General features: G+C 33.9%; 1 protein-coding gene across 2 annotated transcripts; it reads left to right on the forward strand.

Annotated features, from left to right (window-relative positions):
* Positions 1 to 1,859: 1,859 nt before the first annotated feature.
* LOC106415936 (RNA cytosine-C(5)-methyltransferase NSUN2) lies at positions 1,860 to 5,911 on the forward strand. 2 transcript variants are annotated; one of them, XM_013856745.3, is made up of 15 exons: positions 1,860 to 2,131; positions 2,226 to 2,314; positions 2,488 to 2,554; positions 2,636 to 2,751; positions 2,879 to 2,945; positions 3,029 to 3,077; positions 3,220 to 3,305; positions 3,396 to 3,655; positions 3,744 to 3,799; positions 3,879 to 3,964; positions 4,048 to 4,140; positions 4,240 to 4,540; positions 4,622 to 5,154; positions 5,214 to 5,448; positions 5,531 to 5,911. In XM_013856745.3, the coding sequence occupies exons 1-15, from the start codon at positions 1,952 to 1,954 to the stop codon at positions 5,734 to 5,736; spliced, it is 2,424 nt and encodes an 807-aa protein (XP_013712199.2). In that variant the 5' UTR covers positions 1,860 to 1,951; the 3' UTR covers positions 5,737 to 5,911. The 2 variants fall into 2 exon arrangements, with proteins under 2 accessions (XP_013712199.2, XP_013712200.2); XM_013856746.3 differs by having other exon boundaries at positions 1,862 to 2,131; positions 4,634 to 5,154.
* Positions 5,912 to 18,702: the final 12,791 nt, after the last annotated feature.

Raw genomic sequence — 18,702 nt, forward strand, 5'->3', positions numbered from 1 at the left:
CTATCTATTTTTTATATCATATAAAAAATATAAAAAATGAGTATAGAGTTAATTAGATAATTTTAAAACAGAAATTTTTCTTTCGTGTGCGATATCATATAAATAATGATCCACCCAGTTAACACATGATTATTTTATGTGTAATTTTTCTTATTTTGACAATTTCCTTAAAACTATATTAAATTTTACATATTTTAATTAGAATATTTTTAATATCTTTACCTTTTTATTTGAAATACAACTCAATATTTTTTTAACAATTATAATAAAATATTTAAAAAATATTTTTAGAATTTGTTTGAAAAATATGAAAATTAAATTTTAAATTAAAATTATCTTAACATATGATAAGTTTTGATGTAAACGAAAACTCAAATTATGTCAAAAATAATGATATTCAATGATAATAACAATTTTAATTGATTATTTTTTTAAAAATACATTTACAAAAACATTGTTTGAAGAAAAATTCATTTATCTTTCAAATATAAAATGAAAATATTATAATTAAATAATAAAAAATATAAATAAAAACCATAAATTTAGCAAATGACAACTAAGTTATATTATGCTAAAATTTTATTTCTAACAATTTATCAAATGACAAATGAGTTATGAGCAAATAATACCATATAATTTTTAAAAACATAGCCATTCTTAAATATTTTTTGAATAAATAATTATTTTTAAATTTAATCAAGTGAAAATAATATCCGTACAATTGTGTGAGTCAAATTCTAGTTTTATTGATGCATGTTATATATTAGTGCTGCATGTTTTAAGTAACATTTTAATGATGCACGTTTTTAAAAATCTCCATTATTAAAATTATGCACGTAAGGATAACTCATGAGTTTTTTTGGTTGATTAAATGACATTATGTCCAAATTTTTTTAAGGATATTTCATTAAGGTAACTGAAAAAGATAAACAATAAAATAGGAAGTTTAAATTCATTTAAGCATATTTCATTAATGTAACTGAAAAGACAAATAATAAATTAGACAGTTTTATTCGTTTTACGACATTTCATAAATGCAACTGAAAAAGACAAGAAAAAAGGGAGTTTAATTAATGAAGTAAGAATATTTTCAAATGGATACTTCTCTTTTAATAATATAGATATTAAAACTTTTTTTTAATATACCATATCGGTTGATCTGATAGGCTCCAGAAAAAATGCATTTAATTTTACAGAGTGGACTAGACCGAAAACGTATTGTATTGGTTGACCCGAGTTTGAAATACTTTATGACTAACGCCGGGGCCAAACAATAAGAGTGAAATAAAAAAAATAAGTTTGCTGGAATGCTTTGAATTGCAAGAAAATCTGCCGGTTTGTTTGATTCGCTTTTGAATCCGCTTAAAACTCTACCTCCTCAAACTTCTTACTCCACTGTCATATTTGATACTTCTCGTATTAAGTTATAGCCAGCGCCAGCTTTGGTGCCTTCACACCATGAGTTTTGCAGTGCTGGTGTAAGAGCTTGAAACTCACTTTCTAAGGCTGAGGAATGTGCTTGCCCAGCTCCCATGAGTATTCCAAGTTCATTTCAGAAAAGACATCATGCTTTAGATTTCTGGTGACTTGTGCTAAACGATCCATCATAATTACATTTTTATCCATCCATCGATGAGGTATTTTACTGTTGGTTTTGTGTTTGATTCCCATCAATGTACACATGTGCTTCTCTCCATTCCCTCTGTTATCATGTTAGGAACATGTGTATATTTTTGTGTGGTTTCATTATTACTTCCTTTTAAATGGTTCAAAGAATAAACGGGCTTACAAATATATATCCTCAAAACTAAAACCCTAAGGCCCATTAAGAAAGCCCAGATAATTAAGCAAGAAAACGAAGAAGAAACAACACTTTGCTTCACTCACAGATTTTTTTTTCGTCCCGGCGGCGGAAAAATCAAATCTTTCTTTTCCGACGAGAGCTGCCGCAATGGGAAGAGGAAGACACAGAGGCCGTTCCCAGAGGAAACATTTCAAAGAAAGCAGAGAGAATGTCTGGAAACGCCCCAGGACCGATCCTACCGTCGACGCTTCCGACAACGCCGTCGCTGACAAACCTAGCTGGGAACCTATCTTAACCGACAACCCTAACTTCGAGGAGTATTACAAGGTAATAACACACTCGTGGTTCTGTAATAAATAGAGACAGTTTATGTCTGTTTTTAATTTGAAGAGCTATTTAGGGTTTTTGATTACTTGTATAGGAACAAGGGATAGTGAGAGCAGAAGAGTGGGATGTGTTTATGGAGATTCTTCGTAAGCCTTTGCCTGCTGCGTTTAGGGTTAACTCCAAGTAATGTTTTTTTTTCTTTCTCTTCACTATTTAATCTGTTCATAGTATCAGTGAGGTTTAGGTTTTTGTCCTCCCAATGTAAAACCTTGGAAGTAAAAGTTATCAACTGCAACTTGGATGGCTCGAGGTTTAAGGTTCTAACTATATGCCTCCTCTCTCTTTATGATATGCAGTAGCCAGTTTTGCGATGATATTATATCGATATTGGAGAATGACTTCGTTAAATCTCTTCAGGCTGAGGTAAAGATACAATGTTTGTTGTTGGTAACTTACACTAACGTCTTTGTATCAATGATCTCATGTGTTTTTTTTGCTCTCTAGGCTATAGAAGGTGGTGAATTGGAGGCTATTAAGCCATTGCCTTGGTATCCGAAGAACCTCGCTTGGCATTCTAATTTTTCTAGAAAGCAGATTAGGAAACATAAGACACTTGAGAGGTACCCTTTTCACTAACGTTTGAACGTTTCTTGTTACTCTGTTACTTTTTACTTTTTAGTGTGTGGTTGAATAGACTGTGTGTTAGCTGTGTTACACATGATTGGTTCTTCTTTGTGTTTTTATCAGGTTTCATGAATTTCTGAAATTAGAAAACGAAGTTGGAAACATTACCAGGCAGGAAGCTGTTAGTATGGTAAGATAGCTTTACTACGCTCTCCCTCAATTAACCTTGTTTTTTTTTTGTTACTAATATATCAAAATATTGTTGAATTGCAGGTACCTCCTCTCTTCCTCGACGTACATCCAGATCATTTTGTACTTGACAGTGAGTTAATCTTCATCTCATATTTTTTTTGAGACATAAAAGTCTTCAAAGGGCTCAAAGAAGTATCCGTCTTGCGAAAGGAAGAGATGTCATTGACCATAAGACTATACTGATCACTTATCTTCTGTTTGTGTCTGAGCAGTGTGCGCTGCACCAGGTTCCAAAACATTTCAGCTGCTTGAGATTATACATGGAGCATCAGAACCAGGAACTCTACCTAATGGAATGGTTTGTATTGCTCTTTCATATTTTTAATTTACAAACTCTGGTTTTAGGTGGATGGATAATTGATCGTTTGTTTCTCCTGAAATAAATCAGGTGGTAGCTAACGATGTAGATTTCCAAAGATCTAACCTTCTTATCCACCAAACAAAGAGAATGTGCACATCAAACTTGATAGTGACTAACCATGAAGGGCAACAGTTTCCTGGATGCCGCCTGAACAAGTTCCGAGCGTCAGAGAAAGGACTAAGTGAAGATATGCCCATTAATCAACTTTCCTTTGACCGTGTTCTGTGCGATGTTCCGTGCAGTGGTGATGGCACACTGCGCAAGGCTCCAGACATCTGGCGGAAATGGTGTTTTCAACTTTGCCTTTTTCTCCTATTCGTCGTCTTAGGATGCATTTGTTTTTGTAATTCTGACTCCTTTTTGGTTTCTGCACAGGAACTCAGGAATGGGCAATGGACTTCATAGCCTACAGGTTATTCTTGCTATGAGGGGTAAGCTTTTCTTATATGTCCGTGAAGTTGTTCTTCAGTGACCTGCCTGTCTTAAACATGTATGCTTGGTCTTGTCCAGGTTTGTCGCTGTTGAAAGTTGGTGGGAAAATGATATACTCAACCTGCTCAATGAACCCAGTTGAGGATGAAGCTGTTGTTGCTGAGGTAATCTTCAAGCAACTTCTTCACCTTTCATTATGAAACTGCTTATGTGTGTGGATGCGTATGAACTCTTTGCTTGAATTCAGATTCTAAGGAGGTGTGGAGACTCTGTTGAACTTGTAGATGTTTCTGATAAGCTTCCTGAACTTATACGAAGACCAGGTCTTAAGACATGGAAGGTGAGTTCCTACCATTATTCAACCTTATTGAACAATACCCTCTTTTATAAAATCTGATGGTGTTACTCATATAACTGTTATTGCCTCTGTTGGATCCAGGTGCGTGATAAAGGTGCGTGGTTTACTTCTTACAAAGACGTTCCACAAAATCGGAGAGGCGGAGTTCTTGTGAGCATGTTTCCTTCTGGGAAGAACCTCAAGGAAACGAGCGAAACAACTGAAGAGAATGAGAATGGTGGATGCAAAGAAACAGATAAGTTTCTGGTGGATGCTATACCTGATGAACCAGTTGTTGAAGTCTCTGATCTTCCGCTTGAACGATGCATGAGAATAATACCTCATGATCAAAACACTGGAGCCTTTTTCATCGCTGTCCTTCGCAAAGTTTCACCCTTGCCAGGTGATTTTTTTATTTTGAAAGGACATGTTTCCTAAATCATTGGTTAATAATCTCCTCTGGTTCTAAAGAATTTATCGGTAGTTTTTCTCACAGAATTTCAGGAGAAACCAAATCCGAGAAAGCACTCATCTAACAAACCTGCTGACTCGACAGAAAAGTCCCCAGCTGAAGAAGCGGTTGTCACTGCTGATGCTGAACCAGTAGAGAGTCCAGTAGAAAAAGTTATAGAAGCAGATGCAGATATTGAGAAAGATGTTAGCCTGGTGGAGCCTGAGAAGGAAAAAAACACAGAGGGAGAAACCATCAAGGAAGAGAAAGAAGCCAACAGCTCGAGTCACGCAGGAGACAAGAGAAAAGTACCTATGCAAGGGAAGTGGAAAGGCTTTGACCCTGTTGTCTTCCTCAAAGACGAGACGTTGATCGATAGCATCAAGGAGTTTTACGGTATCAGAGATGAGTCATTCCCGTTGTATGGCCACCTCGTGACGAGAAACACCGACACAAGCAGCGTGAAGAGGATTTACTACGTTTCTAAATCTGTCAAGGAAGTTCTTCAGCTGAATTTCGCAGTCGGACAGCAGCTTAAGATTGCTTCCGTTGGCCTCAAGATGTTTGTAAGTACCAAAACTTCTATTCACTCATCTCTGGTCGTTAGTAACCGTTTGAAACGCAGGAGAGGCAAACGGCGAAAGAAGGTGGGAGCAAGCCTTGCTCGTTCCGTATCTCATCTGAGGGGCTACCTGTGATCCTTCCATACATCACCAAGCAAGTCCTCTACAGTCCAATGGCAGACTTCAAACATCTTCTGGAATACAAATCTATCAAGTTCCCAGATTTTGTCAATAAACAGCTGGGACAGAAAGCAATTGACCTTGTCCTGGGATGCTGCGTGGTGATTCTCAGCGACGGTGCGTACTGTTTTGGTTCAATGTTAGATGCTTTGTTCATATATGGTGTGTGGTTTTTCTTACAGTTTTGGTTATATCTCAGGTGAAGAACCGGTGAAGGTGGATGCATCAACAATAGCCATAAGTTGCTGGCGAGGGAAGAACAGTTTGGGTGTTATGGTAACTTCTGCTGATTGCCAGGAGCTGCTAGAGAGACTTGCCGAGAGAACACCCAAAACCGAAGTTGGCTCGGTAAATGGAAGTAACGGCGATTCAGGCGGTCCTGCTGAAGCTATGGAGACAGCTTAAAAAAGCCCTTGTTTCAACATCGTAACTTTATTGTTGATTCTGCACTTTTTTATATTCCTTTACGTTTAAGCATTATGAAAGAATATGAAATTTTGTTACAAACTTTTCTATATGTTTACATTAGTTGGGGAAAATATTTTTTTGCAGAAAATTAAATTAAGATTGATTTTATTTATTTATTTCATCTGAATAGATGATGACGATGTTCTTATCAGCCACTGAGGAATGTGCAAAGGATTCAAGTTTTGTCATGATGTAAACCATCATATTTGCTATGGTCCCTCTCTGTAGTAGGCGCTTGTAACGGCTCTAGGGCTGGACATCATTTTTCGTTACTTGCCATAAACTCGCTAATTAATTCATATCCGCTTTGAAAATTTAAGTATTCGTTTTTGCCAAGACAAGTAACTGAGCAACAAGTCAACAATTTTCATATCGAATATATTATTGTTAGTATTTGATTTGTTACTTGCTCCGTTATTTAATCCAATATTTGGTATTTATTACATAATCTATTAAATACTTGTTCATATTTATCTTTTCTATTATTTGTATTTAGGATTAGACAAAAATACTCATTATTCTTTTTATACATGTTACTTGTTTCGTACCCGTCTAGTCAAGTATTAAATAGTAACTAGGATGGACAAACTTTCATGTCTATTTTTAATAGAATATTATTTAGTAATTAGTTTTTAAATAGTTCAAAAGTACTTGTAAATAGCAAGTAATAGAGCGGAGCAACTTACTTGCAAGTAATTCATTTTTGATCAAGTACTAGAAATGACTAGTACTCATTTTAACAAATCAAATATAAGTTAGAAAATTTTATTACTCGTGCAAGGCAAATCAAGTACCAAGTACAAGTAAAATAATGACTACTAGCTTTGTGCCCAGCTATAAACGGCCCTATATCTGCTTGGAACAAAATTAAAATGTCGCTGATCGAACCATACACATTGCTGTGATCTCGTTACTCTCTATTGCTGCTGCTTCTATTGTGATTGATAAAATAGAAATTGCCAAAAATACCACAGTCTTGGTATCACTTTTTATGTTTAGATTAACCACTTTTAACTTCATTTTTAAAGAGAGAAAATATATTTATAACTCTAGGATTAACTAATTTAGAGTTAAGGTTTAGAGTTGAGTGGTGGGTTAGAGTTTTTGGAATATGAAGTTTAGAATTCTAATAAATATATAAATAAATATTTAAAAATATAATTTTTTTTAAATAGTATCAAAAAGGATTCGAATTTCATAAAGAAAATTTGAAAAAAGAAAATTCAAATTTTTCTTTTTTATAAAAAAGTTCAAATTTGAAAAAGTATAATTCGAAAACATAAACAAATATTATTATTTTTAATTATTTATTTAAAAAATTATTATTATATATATATATATATATATATATATAATTATCACCACTTGACACCCTTCAGCTAGCTTCCATTGAAGCCGAGTGCTGGAGAAAAGCCAACTTACTCGAGGACGGAGAGGAAGAGGAGACACACTCTGCTCCTTCGACTAGCTTGACTCTCTCTGCGGATCCCCAACGCCCGACCTGTCAAATTGATGCATCATGGATCGATAATGACACGGTCAGTGGTCTAGGGTGGTTCTACAAGGATCAAATGGGAGTTGAGAGATTTGGACTTCAAGGATGTCGGAAAAGCATATTAGTCCTCCATGCTGAGATGGAAGGACTCATATGGGCGATGTTATGTTTATGAGAGTTACACTGTACCACGATTTACATGGAGACGAATTGCTCTGACCTGGTGGACATGATTGCAAACCCCTCCGAATGGCCGGCGTTTGCCTCCGAGCTAATCTCATTCCGACTTCTACAAGCCAGTTTTTCAGACTTCAGCATCGTCCGCATACCCAGGACCAGGAATTTGCGCGCAGATTCTCTCGCTAAGGAGTCGAGAAGTAGCAGTGTTCTTTTTTCCATATAGATCAGACCCAGTCGGATATAGCGTCTCTTCGGAACGACTCAAATCCGCCTACCAGTTCATCTTAGAAGATGGGTGCCGACAAAAAAATAAAAATAATATATATATATATATATATATATATATCAAAGATATAAGAGTTTTTTTGCTTCTTAATGAAAAATGTATTTTTGAAAATATCTCTTTAATGAAGGTAAACATGAATAATAGTACCGACAATGTGGTAAACATGAATCATTTGGGTTCAAATATTAATCCTCTCTTGGGAAAGGTCCTAATTCAACGCTGAACTTTACCGCCGTCCTTCCCGAACTTTGTAATAATACGTATTTCATACTGAATTAAACAAAAAATTCAAAAATACTACATGAACTTCATGCGTCGTGCCTTTTTCCATTCTCAAACTTTGTAGTGGTGCATATTTCATATTAAACTAATCAAAAGTTCAAAAATATTACATGAACTCTAAAAAGCGTGCTTATATATAAATATTGACCGTCAAAGGTGTTAGTCATCCGTTAATTTATCAAAACGACGTCATTAAGATAAATTATGTAAAATTTAAAAATACTACATGAACGCTCAAAATCGTGCTTATATATATTGACCGTCAAAGGTGTTACTCATCCTTTAGTTTATCAAAACGTGTAATTTTGGATAAAGTCTGTAAAATTTTAAAAATATATTTTTTGGGAGCTCGAACTCTTACACTGGTGGACAAACACCTTTGACGGTCTATATATATAAGCACAATTGTGAGAGTTTGTGTAGTAACTTCAAAATTTTAATTTTACAGAAGTTATCCAAAATGGCGTTGTTTTGATAGATTAACGGATGACTAACACCTTTAATATTTAATATATATAAGCATAATTTTGAAAGTTTCAATAGTATTTGATTTTTTTTAGTTCAATATAGTATATGCACTACTATAAAGTTTGAGAATAAAAAAAACACGACACGTAAAATTCATGTAGTATTTTTATTTTTATTTAGTTTAGTATAAAATACACACTACTACAAAGTTGCAAATGAATGAACACGACGGGTAGTTCTGGTTGAAATATGCCATTTTTCCGTGTTTGACTACGCTATAACATTTGACTAATTTATTTGGTTGTTTATGTAAAGAACTAAATAGTAACGTTTTTGTTTTATTAAACAAGGCTTTTGTACGTGTAATCATTAGTCTAATCATCAAATCTAATTTTAGGTGGCATTGAGTCACATTTGAGCCATGAATTCACGTCATCATAGCATGTTTATATTTTAAAACCAATCAAATTATAATGTGTTTACTTAATAGTGTTTTATTAATAGTATGATGTCAACTTGAATATAACCTATGTATCCTCAACTTCCAATATAAAAATGAAAAGGTATTTTTTCTTTCTAAAAATAACCTACTGATTTCACTGACTTCGTTAAATTAACCATACAATAATATGCTTTGAATTTGTTTGGGTTTTTATTCTTAAGCTAAAATTAAGATCTATTTTTAGTTTGTGTTAAGTATATTTGTAATGTGTATGGACAAAGAAACATCACATCTTTTCACGAGAGTGATAAAGAAAAACAAAAAGTTTTTACAATTAATAGAAACAACCTTTTATCCATTTCTGAAATCATGAAGTGTGCTATTTCGGTTGTTGTTTTATGCGTTCTCAATTCTCATGTTCCAAGTTTCGAACATTGTGAAAGGTAAATACTGTATATTGTTCCTTTGATTCTATATCCGCAAGTTGTGAACAGTGGCGGAGCCAGCCACAAAATTTAACTGGGTCATTATAACTAAATCATTGGTCAAGTTAGTTTTGAGTAAATATTTTAGCGGGGTCAATACACTGATTTTATAACATTTCACTAATTATTTAATAGAAAATACATGTAATATTTTTTTGCAATGAAATTTCATGGGGGTCAACTGACCCCCCTCCCTAAGCCATGCCTCCGCCACTGGTTGTGAACAGAACTGGATCTCAAAATTTGGGGCCATAAACGGTTTTAAAAACCTTTATAAGCTAAAATGTCGAAAAATTTGGGGGGAGGGGGGGGGGGGGGGGGGGGGGGGCAAAATCAATGGTTCATTGATCTTGGTACATATCCGATCCTGATTGTTGAAATACTCATTATTCCTACAAACAAAACTGGGCGATAAATAAAAAGCGAGCAAAATGTAATAGATATATCGTGTCAATCATTGTTTAGCAAAATAATAATAATAATAATAATAACAATAATAATAATAATAATAATTATTATATTAACTTTTTTTTTTTTGAAACTGATTTGTGCATATTAACTTTTAGTTTGTTTCTTTATGGTTGTTGCTGGAAAATTGTTAAGCGAATGACCTAGACATATGTAGATGGCCTGGGAGGTATCCTGGAAAATGTGGCCCTAGAAGGTGTCATAACGAAGTAAGGTCACCTCACAAATTTGAGTATTGCGAGTGTAATGATATTATTGTTCCAAACAGACAAGAATATCATAGCTGCAATTGTTATATTAAGCCGCCTTGTCATCCAAACTAAAGACAACACGGCTGATCGGCTGCTATTGAAATAAGAAACTTACACTACCAGTCTTACCAATAAAATTCTCTTACCAATACAAAGGAGATAAGATATGAGAGTTTTTATGCTAATACGATAGAAAAATGGCCTATTTCAACGTGAATTTGATCCATCGTACTTATTCTTTTCCTGAAATTTGTATTAGTGTGTATTCTATACTAAATTAAATAAAAATTCAAAAATACTACATGAATTTTACGCGTTATGCCTTTTGATTCTCGAACTTATAGTAGTACATATTACATACTGAACTAAACAAAAATTCAAAAATACTATATGAACTCTCAAGAAAATTAATTTTTAATTTTACAAAATTTATTCAAAATGACGCGTTTTGATAAATTAACGGATGAGTAACACCTTTGACGGTGAATATATATAAGCACGATTTTGAGAGTTTATATAGTATTTTTAAATTTCAATTTTTACATAATGTATCTAAAATGACGTTGTTTTGATAAATTAACGGATAACTAACATATTTGGGCTTTGACGGTCAATATATATATATATATATATATATAATATAATATATATAATATAAGTACGATTCTGCGAGTTAATGTAATATTTTTGAATTTTTGATTAATTCAGTATGAAATATGCACTATTACAAAGTACAAGAATAAAAATGTATAACTAGTAGAGTTCTTTTTTTTATCACAACATAACTAGTAGAGTTCATGTACTATTTTTTTTGATATTTTTTGTTTAGTTCAATATAGAATAGACACTGCTACAAAGTTTGAAAAGAATAGCCACAATGCGTACTGTTCAAAAAGCCTATTTCCGCAAAAAGTAAGAATGAGCTGATTGTTCCACCTCGAGCTAATAGGTTTCTAAAGGGCATCTAGTGATAGGTTCTTTAAATTGAATCTCTGAGCATTAATTTATTAATATTTTTTTGTGCATAACAGTTTTGTAATTAAAATTAAACTAGGTGTGGTCCGCATCTTGGGCGGGAAAATAAATCCGAAAATATAAAAATGAGTACTTAACTTTGTTTACATTTACAATTTGTCAATTTTATATATTTATAGAATATGTTGAATTTCTATATTTTGGATGATGTAACTAAAAAAAACTTATATTACAAAATAAAAATTACAAATAAAAATACAAAACATAATAAGCACTTTAACCATTAAATATTCAATAAAAACGTCTAAAATTCTTTCTACAAAGTTGCAACGTTATATCTAAATTACTATTTTGTATACGATCCTAGTTTAAAAATATTCTCTTAAACTTTTTGAATTTAATATTTTAAATGAAGCATAATAAAAATATTAGTTACCTATAATATTACTCGATAAAAAAATGAGAAATTGTTTAAAATACCCTAAATTGGCTACAAATGCGAAGTTAGATGGATGATAGAAGGTGCACATGCACCCATGACTTGTTAAAAAACTAATGTATTTCTTCACTAGTTGTTGTGACTCAGTAAAAACAACTACCTGATTCGTCTCTGGTTGGCTACAATTTTTTCAAAAGAAGTTGAGTCAAATGTAGAATATTTATGAAAATGATTATTTTTTAAAGATAAATTTGATAAGTGGTAACAAACTTTTGGTAAAATTAAAATTCCTCTAAAGTTGGTACCAAATCCAACCAAATTTCACGAGTAAATGATTTTTACTTGAAATATAAGGGCCTGCAGACAAACAAATATGCATCAAATTTTCAGGAGTAAGTGAACTTTTTCTTGTAAGTATAGGGCAGACATAGACAAGTATGTATAATGAGTGCTTGACGTTTATACCTAAAAACATCACGAATGAACCATAATATACATCATTTAATTTGTAAATTATAAGTCGCAGTTAGTTTATATATACAATGACTTTGAGTATTTATACGCAATGACTTAATTTGATACTCACGATAATCTATTGTAGCGTGCGGTGTCAAACTTGGTTAATGACTTTGATACTCTCGATAAGATTTTAACCAAACTATTTTTTTTGGACACAATTATCCGGACCGTATAACGCCATGGCACACGCAAACAACATTTCATGTGGACTGTGTTGCTAATATGAATCGTGGTGCATGACTTAGTCTCAATTGTATCAAAAACATAATATTTTGTGTTTGCATTAGTAAATACTACATTTTAGGAGACTTGTTGCCTTCCTAAGAAGGAAGGAGGACTGGGCCTCCGATGCTTTGAGACTTAGAACAAAACCCTCTGCCTACGGTTTATTTGGCTTCTATTTGCAGAAGGAGGTTCTCTATGGGTGGCTTGGCACAAGCATTACCACCTCCAGGACAGTAATTTCTGGGCCCTCTCCGAACATGCCCACGACTCTTGGCACTGGAAATCACTTCTTAAGCTCAGGCCTCTGGCCCGGCCCTTTATCACTTGTACTATAAAAATGGCTGTTCTGCAAGCTTCTGGTTCGATCAATGGACTCCGCTGGGATCCTTGATTGATTCTATAGGACCCTCTGGGCCTTGTGCTCTAAGGCTCCATCTATCAGCGACCGTATCTGAGGCAGTGAGTGAATCTTTTTGGAATTTACCAGCTCCACGATCAGAGGAGGCAGTGAGCTTTCATGTGGACCTAACGACAGTCAATGTTCCCTCTACTGATGCTACACCGGATTTCTTCTCGTGGACAGTTGATGGAGTGAAACTTCAGACTTTCAGCTCAAGCAAAACATGTAGCATCGTCAGAGAAAGACAACCAATTTGTGGGTGGCACAAGACGGTCGGGTTCAAAGGCCACATTCCAAAGCATGCCTTGACTATGTGGGTCGCTGTTCTAGATAGGTTGCCTACCCGTAATCGACTGGCTTTATGGGGAATGCTCACACCTATCTCATGCTGCCTATGCTCCTCTTCAGATGAATCGAGAGATCATATCTTTGTGGAATGTGATTTTACCAAGTATCTTTGGAGAAGAATGCTCGCTAAGTTTTTTTTTTTTGTAAAAGAATGCTCGCTAAGTTGCCGGGTACAACCACCACTTTCGTCTCCTGGCCTCAGCTGTTGGCTTGGTGTTCTCAGAATATCAGCAAGCCACAAAGAACTCTGAGGAATATCGCAGTCCAAGCTATAATCTACAACATTTGGGCTGAAAGGAATGACATGATCTTCAACAACAAGTTGCTGACTCCACCGGATCGCTTCAAGGTTGTTGATAAGACTGTCAGGAACACAATTTCTGCTCGAAAGACCAGGAAAGAATTCAAGCATCTCATGGCCCTTTGGTTGGTTTAAACTAAGCGCCTCTCTAAATGTTTCTCAGATTGTTAGAATGTTCTTTCTCTGTTTTTTTCATGTCTAACAAAAGCTTGTTTATAAACTCTTAACTTGTAAACCTATTCATTAATATGATATTCACAGTTAAGCAAAAAAAAAAAACTACATTTTGAAACACAATAATTTCCCCCATAATTGTATTTATATACGTAAAAGCATTTTCATTTTTGAAATTATATCATATTACATTATAGAAATTTTTAAGAACTATTCTATATATATATGTCTCATATTATATTACATATATCTATCTATATATATATATATATACATTCAAAGCCTATTTAACTGAGGACACTTAATTTGTCAATATCTATAAAAACGAAAAAATAATATGTATTTTAGAATTCCAATGCAAATTATATTTACTTTCAGCTGAAAATTAATTGTAAACTGCACTGATTTTGTAAACAATTTTATTTATCTCAAACATTATTGGTGAAATATGTGTAATTAATAACAGTTTAAATATATTTTAATCATTTTATTAATATGTTTGAAAAATGTTAAAGTGACATTTATTAAGAAACGGAAGAAGTATTTTTGCTAACCTTAGTTAAAGTTCAATACTTTGTATCTATCAAACATAACGTCGGCGACATTTTTTTGTTGTTGTAGCTTCGACTCATTTTTCATGCATCACTGATTCGCTGCACAATCTCGCCATGGTGTGCGAGAGAGGAACCATCATGTTGAAAAACGGTTAAGTTGGTGTTCTATTTTAGCAAGATTTATGTAATAACTATGATCATGAAATGTAATTACTGTAGTTCAAACCATATACTTACGCATGGTGACTTAGCCAAATACATGGTATCTTTTTCAAAAAAGTCAAGAAACAGTTTAGGGAAAGATATTAAAGACATTTTGCTATAATTAGTTTTGCAGTAATTGTGCGGCTAACAAATCGCAAGCACCTGCTACCTCAACAAGGAATAATTACATTTAATGAATTAACTAATTAGCAAAATAAGAAATAGTTACATTTAATGCAATATTATTCGTATGTTCGAAAATAATGAACAGTAGTGATAGAGAATTACCGACTCTTGAGGAACTTGATTGCAGTGTTTTTAAATCCGGACCGAACCGGCGGTCGAAACGGATTGAACCATGAACCAAAAATAATCCAGGTTGGGTTAATGCCAATGTTCTAAAAATCGCTACGCGGTAACTAGGCGCTTTATAGAGGACTAGCGACTAAGCGGATTATTCGAGGCCTAGGCACGTTAGGAAATTATTGATTTATTTCATATATTTTATATATTTGTATAACATATTTTAGTTTTTAAATTTAATTATAAAATTATTGTGATGAGTTATCAAAATTAGATATACAAAACAGAAGAAAGTAGACAAATTTGTAGATTTGTAATAATATTATTGCTTTATTTAACATATATAGACAATTTTAGATTGATTTTAACCAATTTTAACTGATTTAGAACAGTTTAAACCAATTTGAATCATATAAATCGGTATAAATCAGATTTTAAGAAAATCGTTTCGGATAGGACCGAATTGCTGCCTAGGCGGGGGCCTTGGCGCCGCCTAGACCGATTTTTAGAACCCTGGTTAATGCTAAAACTTAACTAAAATCGAACCAGTTAAAAACTCCTATCGAACCGTCAAAAACCCGGAAATCGGCGATCCAATGAACCGGCCAAACCCCGGTTCGTATATAAGCCAAAAGTTTGTTAATGAAACAATTAATTTTTTCTTCTTTTTAAAGTATAAATAAGATTTATTAAAGATTAATAAAGTATCGTCTCTCGTCTTTTTCTTTTGTCGTCTCTACAACTCATAAATTACAAGATTCACAAAGTTTAATATTCACGTCAAGATATTGTTTTTGTCTGCTTTTCACTTTCTTTAAATTTTATTTTATGATAACTTGTTTTGAAGACTTTAAATAATGAAACATTTACGTTTGTGAAATTTGTATTTCAAAATATAACTTTTACCTAATTTGTATATAATATTTTTTTAAAAGATGATGAAGATTTAAAGTGATAAGATCTGCAAATAAAATTTAAATATGCTTTTTGTTATAAACCATTTAGTGATCGACCCATTTATCAGCCCGTGTAGCAAGACGGGCCAAGCCCATCCGCAGGATCATACTAGCGCATATCTACTCTTGTGTTTATCTACATTATAGTTGGTGTTTATCTTACGTATTGCTAGTCATTATCTAGTTAAGGATAAGTACGATTTCATGTCGATCCAGTACTTAGACCGTCATTACCATATGTATATAAAGACCAGTTAGTCGACCTAATAATACACACAAGTTCCTCTCTTCATTCATAACACGTTATCAGCACGATAGACTCCAAAACCCTGAGACAAAACCTAACCTAAAATTCGTCACACATAAACCCTAATCCAGGCATAACTTAAAATCAATCTATCTCTCAAACCTCGAGGAATCAGACCACGAGCCACATATCAAATTGAAGCTCTGGACAAGACGAATCTATCAGCGAAAACCGTTCGTCAATCCGATCTCAGACGCGCCCACACTGGCAGAAACAATAGACGGCGCCGCCTTGGTTTTTTGGAACCCTAATCCCGAAGAACCCTAATTCGTTCTTGATTCCGTTCCAGCAAGCATTACCGTCTCAGCTTCATCCCGATCTCAGCTCAGACGAACCCTTGAACTCAATCCCGCCTCGCGTTCCCGTCACTGCCTCAGCTCTATCCGACGATCAGCCTCAACCTGTTCGCGAGAGACAACCAAGGCGATCGCGATCTAACAAACCTAACCCGATCGCATCCTCTCAGCTCGCGATCCCGAAGCAGCCAGCTCACGTCCGTTCGAGGTTCATCTTGGTGGTCCGGTTTCTACAATATGCAAAACAAAGGTAATCCTAATTCTGAGAACATGAATTGAACATGGTTGTTTTGTAAAGATTGAAACACTAAAATCAGAACTCTAAAGATGAAAACCATAGGGAAAATATATCAAACCCTATAGAGTAAATCGGAGCTCGAATAAGTCCGATCCCCTAAACCATAATTCGAGATTGATCCATTGATCAATTAAAATCAAAGTCTTAATGATTTTGAATCTCAAATCAAATCCCCTTGATCAAAGATCAAAGTTTTTCGAAATCTCCTAAAAACCCTAATTTTGGAAAATCGGTTTTAAATTGTTTGATTTAAACTTTGATTGTTTGATCACCTAGAGCTATTGATAAGATTGTTTAAATTTGAATCTAAATCACTCAAACTGAAACCCTAAAAGTTTAAATCGGTTTTAAAATTTCTTTGTTTGATGATTGATGATCTGAGATGTTAGGATTGATAAATTGATTAATAGATCTAATCTCAAGATTCGAAATCCTTAAGGCCTTGAAACCCTTAATCTTGATTGATATTCCTAAAGGCCTTGAAACCTTAAATCTCTCACTACTTAAAACCTGAAAGATTGATTTAAAGAATTTACATATTGAATGAGAGTTAGGTTGCTAGATTATTTGATTGATATGGATCATGTGGCATTGTGTTTTTGTTATCAATCATACTGAATGGTCGTGAGGCATAATGCATTGGTTCATACATGCGGCCTTGTGCCCTTGATTGAGATTAAAGCCGTAAGGCCTAAGCATCACAAAACATGAGCCGTGTAGCCTAAAGTATTATAGATAGACTTATGAAATCATATGCACTAATTATTTGAATTAGTTGCAAGAATTCTAAATCATGAATTTATTAATGATTTCAGATGTCGAGATTTGAGCCTTCGGATTATGCTGCCCTAGATATCTCTGGAGATAATTATCCAGAATGGGAAATGAACACTTCAATTGCCCTGAAGTCTAGAGGACTCGGGAAATGTATCATTGAAAGAAATGATGAAGTTGAAAGTGAAAAGCATAGAGCCAATAACAATTATGTGCTATCATCTCACTGAGGAACTGAGAAATAAGTACGAAAGTATTAAGGATCCTTATGATCTTTGGATAAAACTAAAATCCATATACTCAATGGAATTATGGCGAAAGGCCATGAATGATTGGAAGATACTCAGGTTCCAGGATTTTAAATCCGTGGAAGAATACGATTCTGCTCTAATGAAAATCGCCCATAGTCTTGAACTATGTGATGAAGTGGTTACAGATAATGATCTACTGTATAAAACATATTCCACATTCAATCCAAAGGATCGGTTGCTATCATATACAGCTAAAGGTTTCACAACCTATAATGACCTATTGTCATACCTATTGGCAACTGAGCAAATAAAGCAGAAAATTAAAGATACCATTGACAGATTTGAGAAACTTCAGAAAAGATGCATTGAGGAACAAAACAGTGAGATGAGATATCCTGAGGCATTGGATCAGGATGAATCCAAGAAAGCCGTGTGGAGTAATATAGATTGTGAGGCCGGCTTATACATTGACTAAAAGAAAGATCTCGACATGATAATTTTATTTTATGTCTATGATTTTGTGATTTGCTTTTGACCTACTTGATGATTCACGATTTTGTTTTTATATATTATCTTGCTTGGTCTTGCTTGATGATTCTTGATTAAATAACAAATAAAACCTTAATAAAAGGATAATCAGTCCACTAATAATTAATTTTATGCATGGTTTAACTTTACCTTGATTGTATAGGTTTAACTTTACCTTTCCGCAATCACATAAAATCAATTGATGGGTGTAGACTAATGAGTCAGTTCACTGATAGATTGATTTCTCGCATAGATTTAACTTCATCTTGATTGTATAGGTTCAACTTTACCTTCCTACAATCACTTGAAATCAATTAATTGGTACTGACAATGGCAAAAGACACGACATTATTGAGACCCATTGAGTTATAAAGAAATCAATTAATGCCTATACCCATATTTTCTACTGATTTATTCTATGCTAAGGATCAGTATGAAAGAGGCATAAAGCCATGGTAACCAGTATGGTTCACCACGAAATAAACACTTATGGCATGACCAGATTAGCCATCTTGATCCAAAACATGATGAATAATTAATTAAGGCACAAAAGTGATCCCATAAAATCTCACAATGTGTTATAAGTACACAAAAGGGAAAATCACTAAAATAATTAAGGCTCCACTGTCCTAAGCACTACGAAATTATGAGTATGTTCATGAGGGGGAGAGAGGACTAAAACCCACAGTCCATG

The sequence above is a fragment of the Brassica napus genome, chromosome C8 (genome assembly GCF_020379485.1).
Source record: "Brassica napus cultivar Da-Ae chromosome C8, Da-Ae, whole genome shotgun sequence".
NCBI lineage: Eukaryota > Viridiplantae > Streptophyta > Magnoliopsida > Brassicales > Brassicaceae > Brassica > Brassica napus.